The sequence below is a fragment of the Fukomys damarensis genome, unplaced genomic scaffold, assembly GCF_012274545.1.
Source record: "Fukomys damarensis isolate Sample0158 unplaced genomic scaffold, DMR_v1.0_HiC HiC_scaffold_27, whole genome shotgun sequence".
Lineage (NCBI taxonomy): Eukaryota > Metazoa > Chordata > Mammalia > Rodentia > Bathyergidae > Fukomys > Fukomys damarensis.
In genome coordinates, this window is record NW_022900939.1 from 26,816,806 (window position 1) to 26,831,274 (window position 14,469).

At 40.3% G+C, this 14,469-nt stretch overlaps 1 protein-coding gene across 1 annotated transcript; it reads left to right on the forward strand.

Moving 5' to 3' along the window:
* Positions 1-2: 2 nt before the first annotated feature.
* Positions 3-12,797, forward strand: Prxl2c (peroxiredoxin like 2C; the record flags this gene model as incomplete). Its single annotated transcript, XM_010607653.1, has 5 exons — positions 3-152; positions 3,028-3,081; positions 3,243-3,348; positions 10,066-10,197; positions 12,545-12,797. Coding segments are annotated over 5 exons (570 nt in total), but the record flags the coding sequence as incomplete, so codon positions are not given.
* Positions 12,798-14,469: the final 1,672 nt, after the last annotated feature.

Here is a 14,469-nt window from a genome sequence, read left to right on the forward strand (position 1 = left end):
TTCCGCTGCTGGACGCGCGCGGGCGCCGGGTGCAGTTCGGGGCGCTGTTCCGGGAGCGTCGCGCCGTGGTGGTGCTCGTGCGGCATTTCCTCTGCTACATCTGCAAGGAGTATGTAGAAGACCTGGCCAAGATCCCCAAGAGCTTCTTAGAGGCAAGTTTACCAAGGGCGCGGTGGGGGACTTGAGGTGCCTCCGCAAGGGACAGACGCGGTACACACTTGCGTCCGTCCTTACTTATTCCTTGCTGCCTGTTTCTAACGGTGCTAATCCCTGGGAGACTGAGGCAGGAGGATCCCAAATTCAAGCCCAAACTGGGCAATTTAAGATTTAGCGAGTCGCTGCCTGAAAATAAAAAAGATCAGGGAATGTAGCCCAGTGCGAAATTTCTAATTCATTCCCTAGTACCGCAAAAAAGTACTGTACATAATATAACTTTGATGTTACCTGGTAACCTCTCTATTCTCAAACATTAGATGATAATGCCCAAAAGCAAATGCTGGAGACTAGGTACTCCCTTTGTTTTATCTTACTCTCCAAATAGTTGTTCATTATAAAACACATACCTTAAGGGTGCCAATTTATATGTATCATTAGGCTTCAATTTCCCTGTGTCCCCCCACTTTTTTTTCTTTAAGCATAGATGGGTTTGGCTCCAGTTGAGCTTTATGTTTTTACTGGATTGAGGTGTTTTTTGTTTTTTTGTTTTTCTGTGTTGGGGCTCAAACCCAGGGTCCCACTAGACGAGATCTCCAGACCTGAGCTTCACCCAAAGTCTTAGGGGGACTTTTTGGGTGAAAGCATGGGGAAGCCTTGGTGAAACTCAAGTCTACTTTGAGCAGATTTTATCAATTAGAATGTGAAAAATAAAATTGATTAGCCCAACTCTTTTAGTTTTTATTTTTATATGTGTGGTTTTTAAAGAACATTTAAAATGCATTGGCAATGTTAAAGTATCCAAACATAGTTAATGCTATGGTCACCTTACTGTGCTATGGATTTCTAAAACATTTTCTTCATCTAACCAGAAACTTCATACCCTTTTAGCAACATCTCCATTCTCCATCTCCTTTTTGCCTATCCTCTGGTAACAGCTATTTTTCTAATTTTTTATTCTATTTACTGAGTAAATGATATGGTGCTCTACTCATCTTGCTGGGTCTGGTTTATTTCACTTAGCATAGCATTTTTTTTCTTTTGTCATAAACTGCTATTTTGTATGTTCTCTCTCTCTGTCTTTTTTTTGAGACAAGGTCTCTCTGTAATTCAGGCTGGCTTCGAACTTATAGCACTCCTCCTGCCTCAGCCTCTGAAATGCTAGTATTACAAGGGATTTAGCTCAGTGGTTCCACCACCTAGCTCACAGCACAAGGACCCAAGTTCAATCCCTGTTACAAAAAAAAAAAAAGTATGAACCACCATGCCAGCTGTATGTTTTCTTTTGAGAAATGTCTGTTCAAGGGCCGGGGATTTAGCTCAGCGGTTCGGTGGCCTGCCTTGCAAGCTCAAGGACCTGAGTTCAATCCCCAGTACCAAAAAAAAAGAAAGAAAGAAATGTCTGTTAAAGTCTTCTGCACGATTTTGGTTTGGGTTTGGGTTTTCATTTTTGTTTTTGCAATGCTGAGTATTAAACCCAGGACCCCATACCTGATAGGCAAGTGCTTTAACACTGACACACATCCCTAGCCCACTTTTGTCCATTTTAAATCAGATTATTTTCTTGCCCTGAAGTTGAGTCCTTATAGTTTTTGTGTTTTAGTTTCTTACTAGATAGCCATTTTGGAGGTATTTCTTCCCAGTCTGGGAGTTTTCTTTTGATTCAGTTTTTTGTTTTTTGTTTTTTGTTTTTTGCTGTGCACAATCTGTTTAGTTTGATACAGTCTCATTTGTTATAGGGAATGGGGAAGGGGACATTGCCAGAACCTCTACTGTGAGTCCTGGCCTCCTGTGAGCTACTGAAACACAAGGTGAAAAAATAAAGACAAGAGACTAGACTTAGGATGAAGAAGCTGAGTCTTGGGGCATGATCAGTGCTACTGATGGCAGCAAAGACAAAGACCCACAAGTGCATCCAGGATTTATTGAATACAATCGTGGGAAGGAATAGGAAGCTGTTATATTTGAAGGCAGCTGATGATATACTGCAGAACCCCTGGCATGATGATGCTAGGCAGGGCTGTTAGGGAGTAAGCACTGCTTATTTTGCTTGGATAGAACAAATAGGTACTGGAACTGGGTGAAGTTAGCAAGCAACTCATCAGATCAGTGAGAAACCATAATTCAGGGGAAAGGATTTTAATTGGGGTCATGCTGATCTGAGCTACACTTAACTCAGCAGAGCCCTGCCACTTCCCAGACCAGGGCCAAGGTTCCCATGGCAGCCATTAAGGAAGGGGCTATATTCACCCAGTGCACTATCTGACATGCCCATTTGAGTCATAGGGAGCTTTGGTCTGACTCCTGATATAAAGCAATATAGCTGAAGTATGGAAAGCAAGAAGCAGGTGCCATTCATAGCCTGCTAGTACTGGGCAGGGATGTCTGTTAGTTTGTAAGTTTTTGTTTTTGTTGCTTGTGTTTCTGGGGTCACATGTAAGAAATTATCACCCAAATGAAAGATACAGAGCTTTTCTCCTGTGTTTTCTTCTAGTAGTTTTACAAATTCAGTTCTTTTTTTTTTTTTCCAGACTCAGTTCTTACGTTTGAGTTAGCACTTCTTAGCAAAAGAATGTGTATCAATCAAACATTTTAGGAAATGTTTCTTGCTTTGACTCACAGTTTTCCTGTCCATTCCATTCTTCTAGAAGACTATAGGTGGCATTAAAATAAAATGAGAGTAAAAAAAAAAAAAACTGTCATGTAAAGGTACAAGATCCCAATAATGAATGTAACTGTACTGTATACCTAAAATGTACCCATAAACTCAATTTTAAAAATAAAAATTAAAAAATAAAATAAAATGAGAGTCAAATTAGAGGAAGTTGAATAAAATGTAATTTGTAATAACGCCTGTTTTTTTTTTTTCTAAAGGAAGCAGATGTCACCCTTATAGTGATTGGACAATCATCCTACCATCATATTGAGGCGAATATCTAGAAATTGGGGGCTCTAACAGGTCAAATCTGTTTCATATAGAAAAATTGCATTATTTGAACCATTGGATATAGGCTACATTGGCTAGAAGTAGATATCATTGCTGTTTTTTCATTTGTTCTTAACAAAAATTCCAACTGTTCTCTCTTCAGCCATTCTGCAAACTGACTGGATATTCCCATGAAATCTATGTTGATCCTGAGAGAGAAATTTATAAAAGATTGGGAATGAAAAGAGGTGAAGAAATCGCCTCTTCGGGTAAGATATAACACATCTCCGATATAATAGGATGATGGTTTATTTTTTTCATATATATGCTGGAAAAGTACTATCAAAAGAAGAAAGTGTGTTGTAGAGTGGTGTTTTGGGTGTGATACCATTCTTCTAAAAACACATTGTTTTCATAAATACAAATACCTACTGTGAGTATGTGTAATGAAAAGGTTTCAGAACATATTGTAGTGTTTACCCCAGGGTACAAATGAGAAAATTGGCTCAGTTGGGTTTTGGGGTTTTTTTTGGTTTTTTTTTTTGGTGGGGGCGGTATATACCGGAGATTGAACCCAGGGCCTTGGTACTGAGCTACACTGCCAGCCCTTCCTTTTTCCCTTTTTTTTTTTTTTTTTTTTTAAGGGTTTAGCTGAGTTACTAAATTGCCCAAGCAGCTTGCAATCCTCCCTTAGCCTCCCAGAGTGTTAGGATTACAAGTGTGCACCATCATGTCTTGGTGGCTTTTGTACTTTTTGCAGGTACACTTTGCTTTAGTGATTAAAAGAAAAATAATATTAAGTTTGCATATTTGTATATCTCAACACCGTGCCTTTAGCTCCTCTGTGTCCTTTAATGGAAGAACTCTTACATAGCATTGAAACCCAAATCAAAGAGGCTCTTATTAGCTCTTCAGCAGAAGAGATTGCACTCCCTGCACTTCAGTGGCACCTTATATGACACTGTATACACTATACTCTATACACTGTACTTATACACACTCTCTTCACCAAAGGGAGCCAGATACGACCGCGTAGTTAGCTGAAAAGGTGATATATATACGTGTTTAAGTCATGTATATTCCGTCTTTACCACAGTTCCTTGTTTTAGGCTAGCTAGTGTGATGGTCCACACCTGTGATCCCAGCTACTCAGGAAATAGGCAGGAAAATCAAAAGTTCAAGTCCAGCCTGGGCAATATAGCAAGATGCTGTTTCAAAGTAAAATTTTAAAAAGGGATAAGGGTACAACTCAGTGTTAGAGCCTTAGCATGTGTGAGGCCCTGGGTTCAGTCCCCACTACTGCGAAAGAAAAACAAAAGGTGCTTAGTAACCTTTAGTTGAACTGTTTGTGTATGTTTAGTTAGGAAGAACTTGGTTTCTCTTTTTAATTTTACTTTTATTAGGACATCTTTGCAGTGTCTAATAATTATATTCATCAAGGGAAGTTGGTACATGTATATAACACATCTTAATTCTCCTTACATCCCCTTCCCCTCCCTCCATTCCCTCCTCCTTCTTAGCATTTTAAAGTAACTGAAAAGTAAAAATAGTTTATTTACAGTACTATTTTGTGTTTGTGTTTTTTTATGCTTTACATTTTATATTTGTGTCAAAGGTATATAGATTGATTTAGTCAGACTTACAAACAAGTCTGATTTACAAACATTCTCCTAGAACAGAACTCACTTGTAAGTCAAGGACTTACTGTAGACGTTTTGGCATTGTGATCTTCATTGTCTCTTTCTAGTATATCCTTGATAATATTTGGAGTGCCAGTTTGGTGGTGGTGAATTATTATTTCTTCTTCTGCTGCTGCTGCTTTCTGCTTCCTTCCTTTCTTCTTCTCTTCCTCCTTCTCCTCTTCTTTGTCGTCTTCCTCCTTCTTCGTCCTCTTCTCCTCTTCCTCCTGCTCCTGTGGGCATACGCTGGCCTTGAACTTATAGCCTCCCAAGTACTGAGATTGAAAGATAATATTTCAAGATATTATATTATAATTTTTCTTGCGGTTCGAAGCACTTCAATACAAGCTCTCCTAGCACTAAGGTTTGTGTGAGATGTCTGCTATACTTGTAATAGATGTATCTTTTTCAGTTATTTGTTGCTTTTCTCTAACCACTTTTAAGATTTGGTTCTTGTGTTGGACTTCTGAGATTTTGACTATATGTTTTAGGAAAGTGTAGTCGCTTAGATAATATTCATTAAGTGGGGATCAAATGGGGACCCAAGTCATGTAGCAAGCATGCATAGAACAAACAAGGATGTCCAAGAAGGGATAGTTCAGGAACCTTTCCTACAAGGGATAGGTTAAGGTCTTGGTCTCGTACCCAGTGACTGATACCTATTTAGAATATAACTTACCACGGTTTGTTCATCCCTAGGGGAAGTATGCGAGTATAGTCATTCCTTTTTTCTTGAAGCTTGACCTTCAGTAAATGTGTCCCAGGCCACAGTTGTCTTCTGCATTGACTCCCTGGAGGGCCTGGCCCTGCGTAACTGCCTATAATAGATCTAATTAACTTAGCTGCTACAATAATGGCACACAACTGTAGTCCCAGCCCTCAGGCTGAGGCAGGAAGATTGCCATGAGTTTGAGGCTCCACAGTCTACACACCCTACGCTGTGGCAACTGTGTATCTTTGATCAAACCTCTGATGTCTGAATTAGATGTTGGCTGCAGGGCAGGCAGTTTTCTGGACCTGATGATGCCAGCTCTTTCAGCCCCAGGCCACTCTGAAATCCACACACAACTGTCCTGGTTTCTCATCTCAAGATTAGGGCCCTCATGTTCTTCCCAGCCTGAGCTTAAACTTCTCAGGGATCTATGTCTAGGCACATCCTCTCCACAACTGTCTTTTGTGGACATCTCTCTCCCAGGCATTGTGGTTGTTCTGTAGTTCTGTAGTTGTTCTGTATTTCATTATTACACAGTTGGCCCCTTCTTAAAATGGCTTCTAATCAAACCTTCTCAAATATGATGGGCACCACACTAGATTTTTCCTCCAACTCCAGCCACCATGCTATAAGAGTCACTTTCCAAATAAAACCCTGCACTTTTTTTTTTTTTTTTTTTTTTTTTTTTTTTTTTTTGCACTTTACAAAAGCTATGGACTTTTCTTGGGGCTAGTGCTGCCAGCCCAGTCTGTTAATTTCTCCCTGGAGCTGCTGATCCTCTTCAGGTTCACCTTGTGTCATTGGAAACAGATCTTCTCTTCAGAGTTGGGGTTAGTGTCCCAACTGCTTCATTCTTTTCCTGTTTTCTGCTCCATTTCTCCAGCATTTCTTGTAGTTTCTAGTTTTCCTGTCAGCTCCTTTGTGATTCCAGAAAGAAACAAGGACACCTCCAGTGGAGACAGGAGGTCAGTGGATTTGGGTATTCATGAGGCAGAGTTGCCGTGAGCCCCTCTGCTGGTGTTTTTAGCAAAAGTAGCCTAGGCTTTACTAAACCTGATGAGCTAGCATAAACACAAGCTTGTTGCCCTCCCTTCCCCACCCACTTCTAGCATAGGACATTTTAGCAATACAGACTGGGAACCTTACTTCTTGGTTACACTAGTTTCATGTGCTATAACAGTCTCTGCATATGTAAAGGCTGTTTCTCTTAGCACTATGAGCTTCCCTTTATTCATTCATTCACTGATTGCCAGTAAAGATACGGAGTTGCAAATAAAACAGGTGAATTCTAAACCAAATATATACATATAATTATAGGAGGACATATTCAAATATGTTTTGTATTTAAGTAGTATATATATCTATATATAAGTATATTTGTAAAAATATGTGTACATTTACATACACATAATGTATTTATGTAAGGACTTTATAAACTTAACATGTTGAGTATAAGATGTGTTATGTGTACTACACATAACTATACATAATATATATTTTTGCATTATAATGTTAAAGCTTATATTGGCAATGGAAAAGATTAGATTTTCATAAAATACTTTTTTATTTTAAAAAAAGTTCCTTGCTGTAGGGCATAAAGTATAAACCTCAGTTTTATTTTAAAATTAAAGCACTAAAACTATATAATTATCTGAACTGATGGCACCCTGATAGAGACAAAAAATAAGGAAATAAAGTAGTTAAATGTGAGGGACTAATTGATTTGTACAAATCTTAGACAAGAACTAAATTCAAATTGACAAAATTAGATTGTGCTTGACAACAAGCATTGTTTAGTTCTAGGCTGTAAATTTGTGGGTTATTAGCTAACCCTTTCAGACAAAAGGCAATAATCTGGATTTCTGAATTTTTTTTTGTGTACCGGGAATTGAACTCGGGTCCTTGTACTTATGAGGCAGTCGGCAGAAACACTGAGCTAAATCCCTGGTCCTGAACATTTATTTTGATTAAAAATCCTTTAAAGCAATAAAATTTAACCTCTTTTATATCTTTTTTTTTTTTTTTTTGGTACGGGGGATCGAGCTCGGGACCTTGTGCTTGTAAAGGCAGGTGCCGAAACCACTGAGCTAAATCCCCAGCCCAATATTTAATCTCTTAATCATCTCTCTTAACAACTCTGTATTCCTTTTGTGGTAAATATATATATACTACCATATATAAATACAAAAGAAAGGAGAGCTTGAGAAAAGAAGGGAAATAATATTAAGAAACCAGGCAGAGTCAAGTATGGTAGTGCACCCTCATAATCCCAGCACTCTGGAAGGTTAAGGCAGGGGGATTGCAAGTTTAAGCCTAGCAAGGAACAACTCAGTGACTTTGCTAAGTTGACCCTGTCTCAAAAATTAAAACAAAAACACGACCGGGGATTTAGCCCAGTGGTGCCATGCCTGCCTGGCAAGTGCAAGGTCCTGAGTTCAATCCCTGGTACCACAAAAAAAAAAAAAAAAATTTAAAACTAGAACAAAAGGGCTGGGGATATAGCTCAGTGCAAGGTCCCTGGATTCAATCCCAGTTACTACAAATGAAAAACAAAAGAAGAAGGAAAGAAAGGCAGGTCAAAAGCTGCATAATCATTGTGATACTATGAGATGATTGGCTGATTTTTATCCATAGTTCTTGGCTCATAGCTCTCTCCCAAGCAAGCTATAGAAACTAAAATTTCTCAGCTGGGCATGGTAGCACACGCGTGTAATTTCATCACTCGGGAGGCTGAGGCAGGAGGATCGCTGTGAGTTCGAGACCAGCCTCGGCTACAAAGTGAGTTCCAGGTTAGTCTCAACTACATAGTGAGACCCTGTTTCAAAAAACCAAAAAAAAAAAGAAAAAGAAACTAAAATTTCTCATCCATTAGGCAGTCATAAAAACTAAAAATATATTCTCACCGTCCCCTGCATTTTTGTTTCAGAGCTGGCCATAAAGGCATCTCTGACCTGCCTTCTCTGGCAGTTAGGAGGTCAGGAAGCTGGTGGGAAGGAGGCCGCACAAAATGAGAGGCCCGGCTGGGTCAGCGTTGGATCACGGACTCTGTGTCCAGCCATGTTTCTGAATAGCTGTCTCTGCTCGGTCACTTGCAAGGAAGTCTCTATACAAAGCCAGAAAGGGCAGAGGTCCTGGCAGCTGGCGCCTGGAGAAAAATGGAAGCTCCTTGCCCTTCCCCTATGCCTAGGCCCATGTAGCCCTTCGTCTCTACCCTTAGTAACGTCCTTCATAATAAAGTGGGACACAGCATTTTCCTGAGCTCCAGGACTCACTCACTGAACCCCAAGAGGTGGTGGTAGAAACCTGGTACACAGTTTGAGGTTTGTGACTGTCATCTGAGAGGTATTAGGGGCAGTCTCAGGGACTGAACGCTCAGCCTTTGTGACATGACACATGTCCAGCTGAACAGTGTTAGAATCAGACTGAATTCTGGGACATCCAGCTAGTGTCACCACAGAGGAAACCTCCCTTGCATCTGGTGCTAGAAGTGACCTGCCTGTGTCGTGAGACTACAATAGGAGAATAAGCTGGAGTCATCAGAGTAGAAAGTTAAAAGCAAGACAAGAAAAAAAAAGGTAGTGCCAAGAATAGTAAAGAATCTGTTTCTCTGATCAAAGGGAGTGGAAGTAAAGTTACCTGTCAACTGAGAGCAGAAGTAGGGGACTATCTGCTGATGAAGCGTGGCGAGGGTCAGCTGTGACAGCCAACTGAAGAGGCAGAATAGCAGAAATGCTTTTATTTTATTTTTGTTTTTGGTACCAGGGATCGAACTCAGGTCCTTGCATTTGCAAGGCAGGTGGTGAAACCACTGAGCTAAATGCCTGGCCCACTTTTATTTTAAATTTCAGGAAGGCTATATTCACTGGGGTGCCGCTCCCAAGCAGCAATCCTGGGGCTTCGACCTCTCCTTCCTGCCTTCTAAGGATACAAGAGAGTTGCTCCTGGGTGACCTTAGGGTTGCTGAGCTCGTTGGTCAGAATGCAGTCATGTGCCATTCCTACCTGCAAGGAAAGCCACAGAAGAAGGGTTGGCTGTGGGCCCACAAAGAGCAGTCAGGGTTTTGATTAACGTTTAACAGTCTCTTTTGCAAGGTGTCTTGAAAAGTAGAGGAGCTTCCTGTTAGAGATTGGACGGAGAGGAGTGGGAAATCAAAATGGGGGCACTACTGATTTCATAGTTCTACAGCTGACAGTTATCTTCCTTCCTTCCTTCCTTTCTTTGTTATTTTTTTCCTGTGCTGGGGATAGAGTGTTATAGGCAAGCACTCTACTACCCAGCTTTATGCTCATACTGCTTTCTATATGCTCTGGATCTTGCATCTCTTCTATGAAGTAGTGTTTCCGAACAGGGATGTTGGCCAGTGCCTGGAGACGTTCTTGCCCCACACTGCCCAGAATAAAGGATTACCTGGGCCAAAGTGTCAACAATGAAAAGTTGAGAATCCAGGCTTTGAAGGATGGAAAAAAAATGTTTTTAATTTTAAGATGTGAGAACGTTTTATAAGAGAGAGAATGTTTTATAGAAGTACCGAGATCTTCCAAATATCTATAACGGAATAGAAAATGGCCACCTAAAGATAGTTCTTGATATTTCAGGACAGAGTCCCCATGTCAAATCGAACCTCCTCTCGGGAAGTCTGCGGAGCCTGTGGCGGGCAGTGACTGGCCCTCTCTTTGATTTCCAAGGAGACCCAGCTCAGCAAGGCGGAACCCTCATTTTGGGCCCAGGTAAGCCTCAAAGCCCACACTGAGCCAGACTGTTACAAATCCAGGCCACCTGTTCTCCTTGTAAAGTAGAAAGCTATGAAAGCAGGCAGCTTGAGTTAACAGCATCTCTTGTTGTCAGAGACCAGGTACTCAGTGGAGGTGAGTATTTCTAAATAGGGGGAAAGCATCAAGCACTTTCTGTTAGTAGAATAACCTGGGTAGTTATGATACCTAACAGATCCAAATGGTTTGCACAGTAAAAAGCAAATTAGTGCCAGGAAGTTCAGTAAGAGTCACCATAGGCCTTGTACTTTGAACAACTTTATTTACTGGTCGTTTGGGGCCATCCAAGATTCCTCTGGCTCTATGCTGCTCAGTATTGAAAGCTGTATCTCCACTGCCTTAAGTATTTGGCAGTGCCAGAAAACCTAAATCATTAGGTTGTAAGCTAATTTCTCTGGATGATTCTTTCTCTTAAAAATGGTCCACGGTATGGCCAGACATAGTGGTGCACGGCTGTAATCCCATAGTTTGGGAGGCTGCAGCAGGAGTATAGTTGCAGGTTCGAGGCTAGCCTGGACTACATAGTGAGTTCAAGGGCAGCCTGAACTACATAGCAAGACCTTGTCTCATAAAACAAATACAGAACCGGGGATTTAGCTCAGTGGTTCTGCCACCCGCCTCATAAGCGACCCAAGTTCGATCCCTGGTACCACCAAAAAAAAAACAAAACAAACAAAAAAACTGAAACTAAATGAAATTGTCCATGTTAGGGAGTATAGCTTTTTAAGAATTATAAAATTAGCATCTACTTAATAAATTCCATATTTTTTAAAGAAAGGCTTTAGAGGGAAGATTTTGACTATTTCAGACTTTTTGGCATTTTGCAGCTAGAACACTAAAGCTACAATCTTCCTTTCTTTTTCATGAATTCACATGAGTTAATTTAAAATAAAGTCCTTTGGAGTTAGAGGTATAGGTCAGTGGCAGTGCACTTGCTTCCTGGATTCAGTCCCCAGCACTAAAAACAAAGAAGCCTTGTTTTATGAGACTGAGCGCCATAAATTTGCCCAGAATGTCACTGAGCTATTTGTATATGTGCGGCCGAAGCGAGCACATCACTGAGCTATTTGGAAGGAGAGGTGCTAGGCACAGAACTCAGGGCCTCACATGTGCTGGGCACGCATTCTACCACTGAGTTGTACCCCTAGCCCCAACTGTACTTTCCAGGGGTTAATTTCTATCCTCAGGCCTACAAGGGGTTACTTGTTGATCCCTCACCTTGTACGTTTCTGAATCACGTGTCCACACATTCAGCGGTGTGAGAATAAAAGGCACTTGGTGTGCACCATCTGTGTGCTATACTAGGGATACACTTAGTGAAGAGAATGCTTCAGTTGAAAGAAAGGCTGCTCTTCCAAAGAAAGGAGCTTGCTGCACTTACTGCACAAATCTATCACGTTTAACTCAGTGTTTTGTTCAACCTCAGTTGATAATGAGCCAATTTACAGCAGTGAACCTAAGATCACTGTGTCTGGTGCAGGAGTACAATACAGGAAATGGGCTACTTTATTGTTTAAGTTAAAACAACAAAAGGGTCCAGGGTTTAGCTCAGTGGTGCTATGCCTGCCTCATAAGTTCAAGGTCCTGAGTTCGATCCCCAGTACTGCAAAAAAACAACAACAGAAAAGTTAAAACGACAAATGCTCTGGGTACAAGAGTCAAAGTAAACCGAACCTAGACTATGAATTATGACTTATTTCAGCAGATAGCAGGATTGTGGACTTCTAACTACGTGGTAACTGATTGTCTTAATTCCTTAATTGAGAACTCTTTGGGGCTATGATCATAAAATAGCCTATTAAATCAGTATTTGGGAGTATATTTTGAACTGAATGATTTCTTCTTTTATTATTTAAGAAACACATAACAGTTTTCTTGCTTGAAATTTGTTAATCCTGTTCTCTGCCTAACAGGATGTTCTATTTAATTATATTTAATAAAATCTAACAAGTTTATAATTTAAGAACCTTTCCTCTTGGCTCTCATAAAACATGAAGTATCACTTGTATTTAATTGTAATCCTTGTCATGTTCTAGTGCCATAATTAGAAATGATTATGGCATTATAGAAAGAACATAATGTACCCCAGGTAATTAATTTTTCCTTTTTAGGCTAATTGAAAGGTAGAAAACTTCTTTGATTCTAGTAAGCAATAAATCTCCTGAATAACACTTAAAATGGAGATCTCAGCCTGGGATTTACCTCAGTGGCACTGCGCCTGCCTCACAAGTGCAAGGTCTTGAGTTTGATCCCTGGTACCAAAAAAAAATGCAGACCTCAGCCTTTAATTCTTATTCTCTTCTAGGTAACAACATCCATTTTATACACCGCGACAGGAATAGGTTGGATCACAAACCCATAAACTCTGTTCTACAGCTTGTAGGAGCTCCCCACGTGAACTTCACAAGTGGACCTTCGATTATCCACGTGTAATTGAATACAGACTCTGTCCCTTGCAGATGGGCCCCTGAGAACATAATCAAAATGAGTTATCAATGGGCCAGGGATTTAGCTCAGTGGTTCTGCTGCCTGCCTCGCAAGCGCAAGGACCCGAGTTCGATCCTGGTACCAAAAAAAAAAAAAAAAGAAAAAAAGAGTTATCAAAAATATATTTAAAATTTTATAATTTTTACAGTTTTATGCAAAATAAGTATAATATACAGAAGAAAATGTTCACGTTATTGAATTATAAATAGCATTAATAAAGGCCTTTTTGGCAATTAAAATATATAAACAGAAGCCAAGTGTGGTAGTTCATGCCTGTAGTTCCAGCTACCTGGAAGGCTGATTTGGGTTCATGAGCCCAGAAGTTTGAGATCAGCCTGAACAAAAGAGTGCGATCCCAATTCAGAAGTATATAAATAGTGGGCCTGGGATGTAGCTCAGTGGTGCTGAACCTGCCTGGCAAGTGCAAGGTCCTGAGTTCAATCCCTGGTATCAAAAAAAAGAAAGAAAAAAGAAATAGATAAATAAATATGAAATATATAAAGAAAGGGGAAAAACTGAACACTATTTACTTCAACTAAAAAATCTCAGGGCTGGGGATTTTGCCCAGTTGTGCCAACACCTGCCTCACAAGCACAAGGTCCCAAATTCGATCCCAGTACCTACCAAAAAATAAATCTCAAATTCTGTAATCAATATAAACATCTTTATACCATATATATTATATTTTATGTGTATATATATATATATATATATAGTTTATATCTATATATGTATGTATGTTTTCTATTATTAGGAGGAAAAAAAAACAGGAAATAAATACCAGAATATTGCCAGTAGGTTTGTATCTCTATATGATTACAGGTTTTTTCATTTGCCAAATTTTTCTGTATTTCTCCTTGTTCACTAATGAACATACCTGATTGTTTTTGGCCAGGAAAGATCTTTAAACATTTTAGGATAAGCACCTGCCCATATAACACCTCCACAGAGGTACCAGTTGTGTAGAACCGCATGTTTCCATCCTGATACAGCCAGTGACCAAAGCATCTGGTCACCGCATGCCCGCTCTCTATTCTACTGGGACTTTTTGCTGGGGAGAAGGGAATTGAGAGAGTTTTTGTGTCTCCCCCAACCACCACCAGGAATCAAACTCAGGACCTTGCACTTGCAAGGCAGAAGGCAGGTGGGACACCACTGAGCTAAATCCCCAGCCCTAGGGTTTGTCTTTAATGCAGTGCCAAGGATTGAACCCAGAACCTCACACATACTAGACAAGCACTCTACTACTGAGACTCACTCCTCCCAGCTCCTGCTTTAGATTTTTTTTTTTTCTTTTAGACAGGGTCTCAGAGACTGCTCTGGAATTCACTGTGTAGCCCAGGCTGGTCTCGAACATGCATCAATCCTCCTGCCTCAGCCTCCCGAGTGCTGGGATTACAGCCATGTGCCACCATGCCCAGCTCTGCTTTAGATTTTTAAAATGTGCTCGTTGGGGTGCATGCCTGTAATCCTACCACTCTGGGAGGCTGAGGCACAGAAGATTTACAAATTTGAGCTTCAGCCAATTAGTAAGACCCTGTCTCAAAATGAATAAATGGCTGGGGATATGAAGCTCAGTGCTGTGCCCTAGGTTCAATTCCTGGTATTAGAAAAGTAAAAATATATATATATATATATATAATCATCATGCTTTTAGAAAGGGAATTTTAAGAATTGTTTCAGTTTGTAAGGCTTTGGAACTTAAATGTACATTGTTCCTGGAAAACTGATTTCTCAACCCCA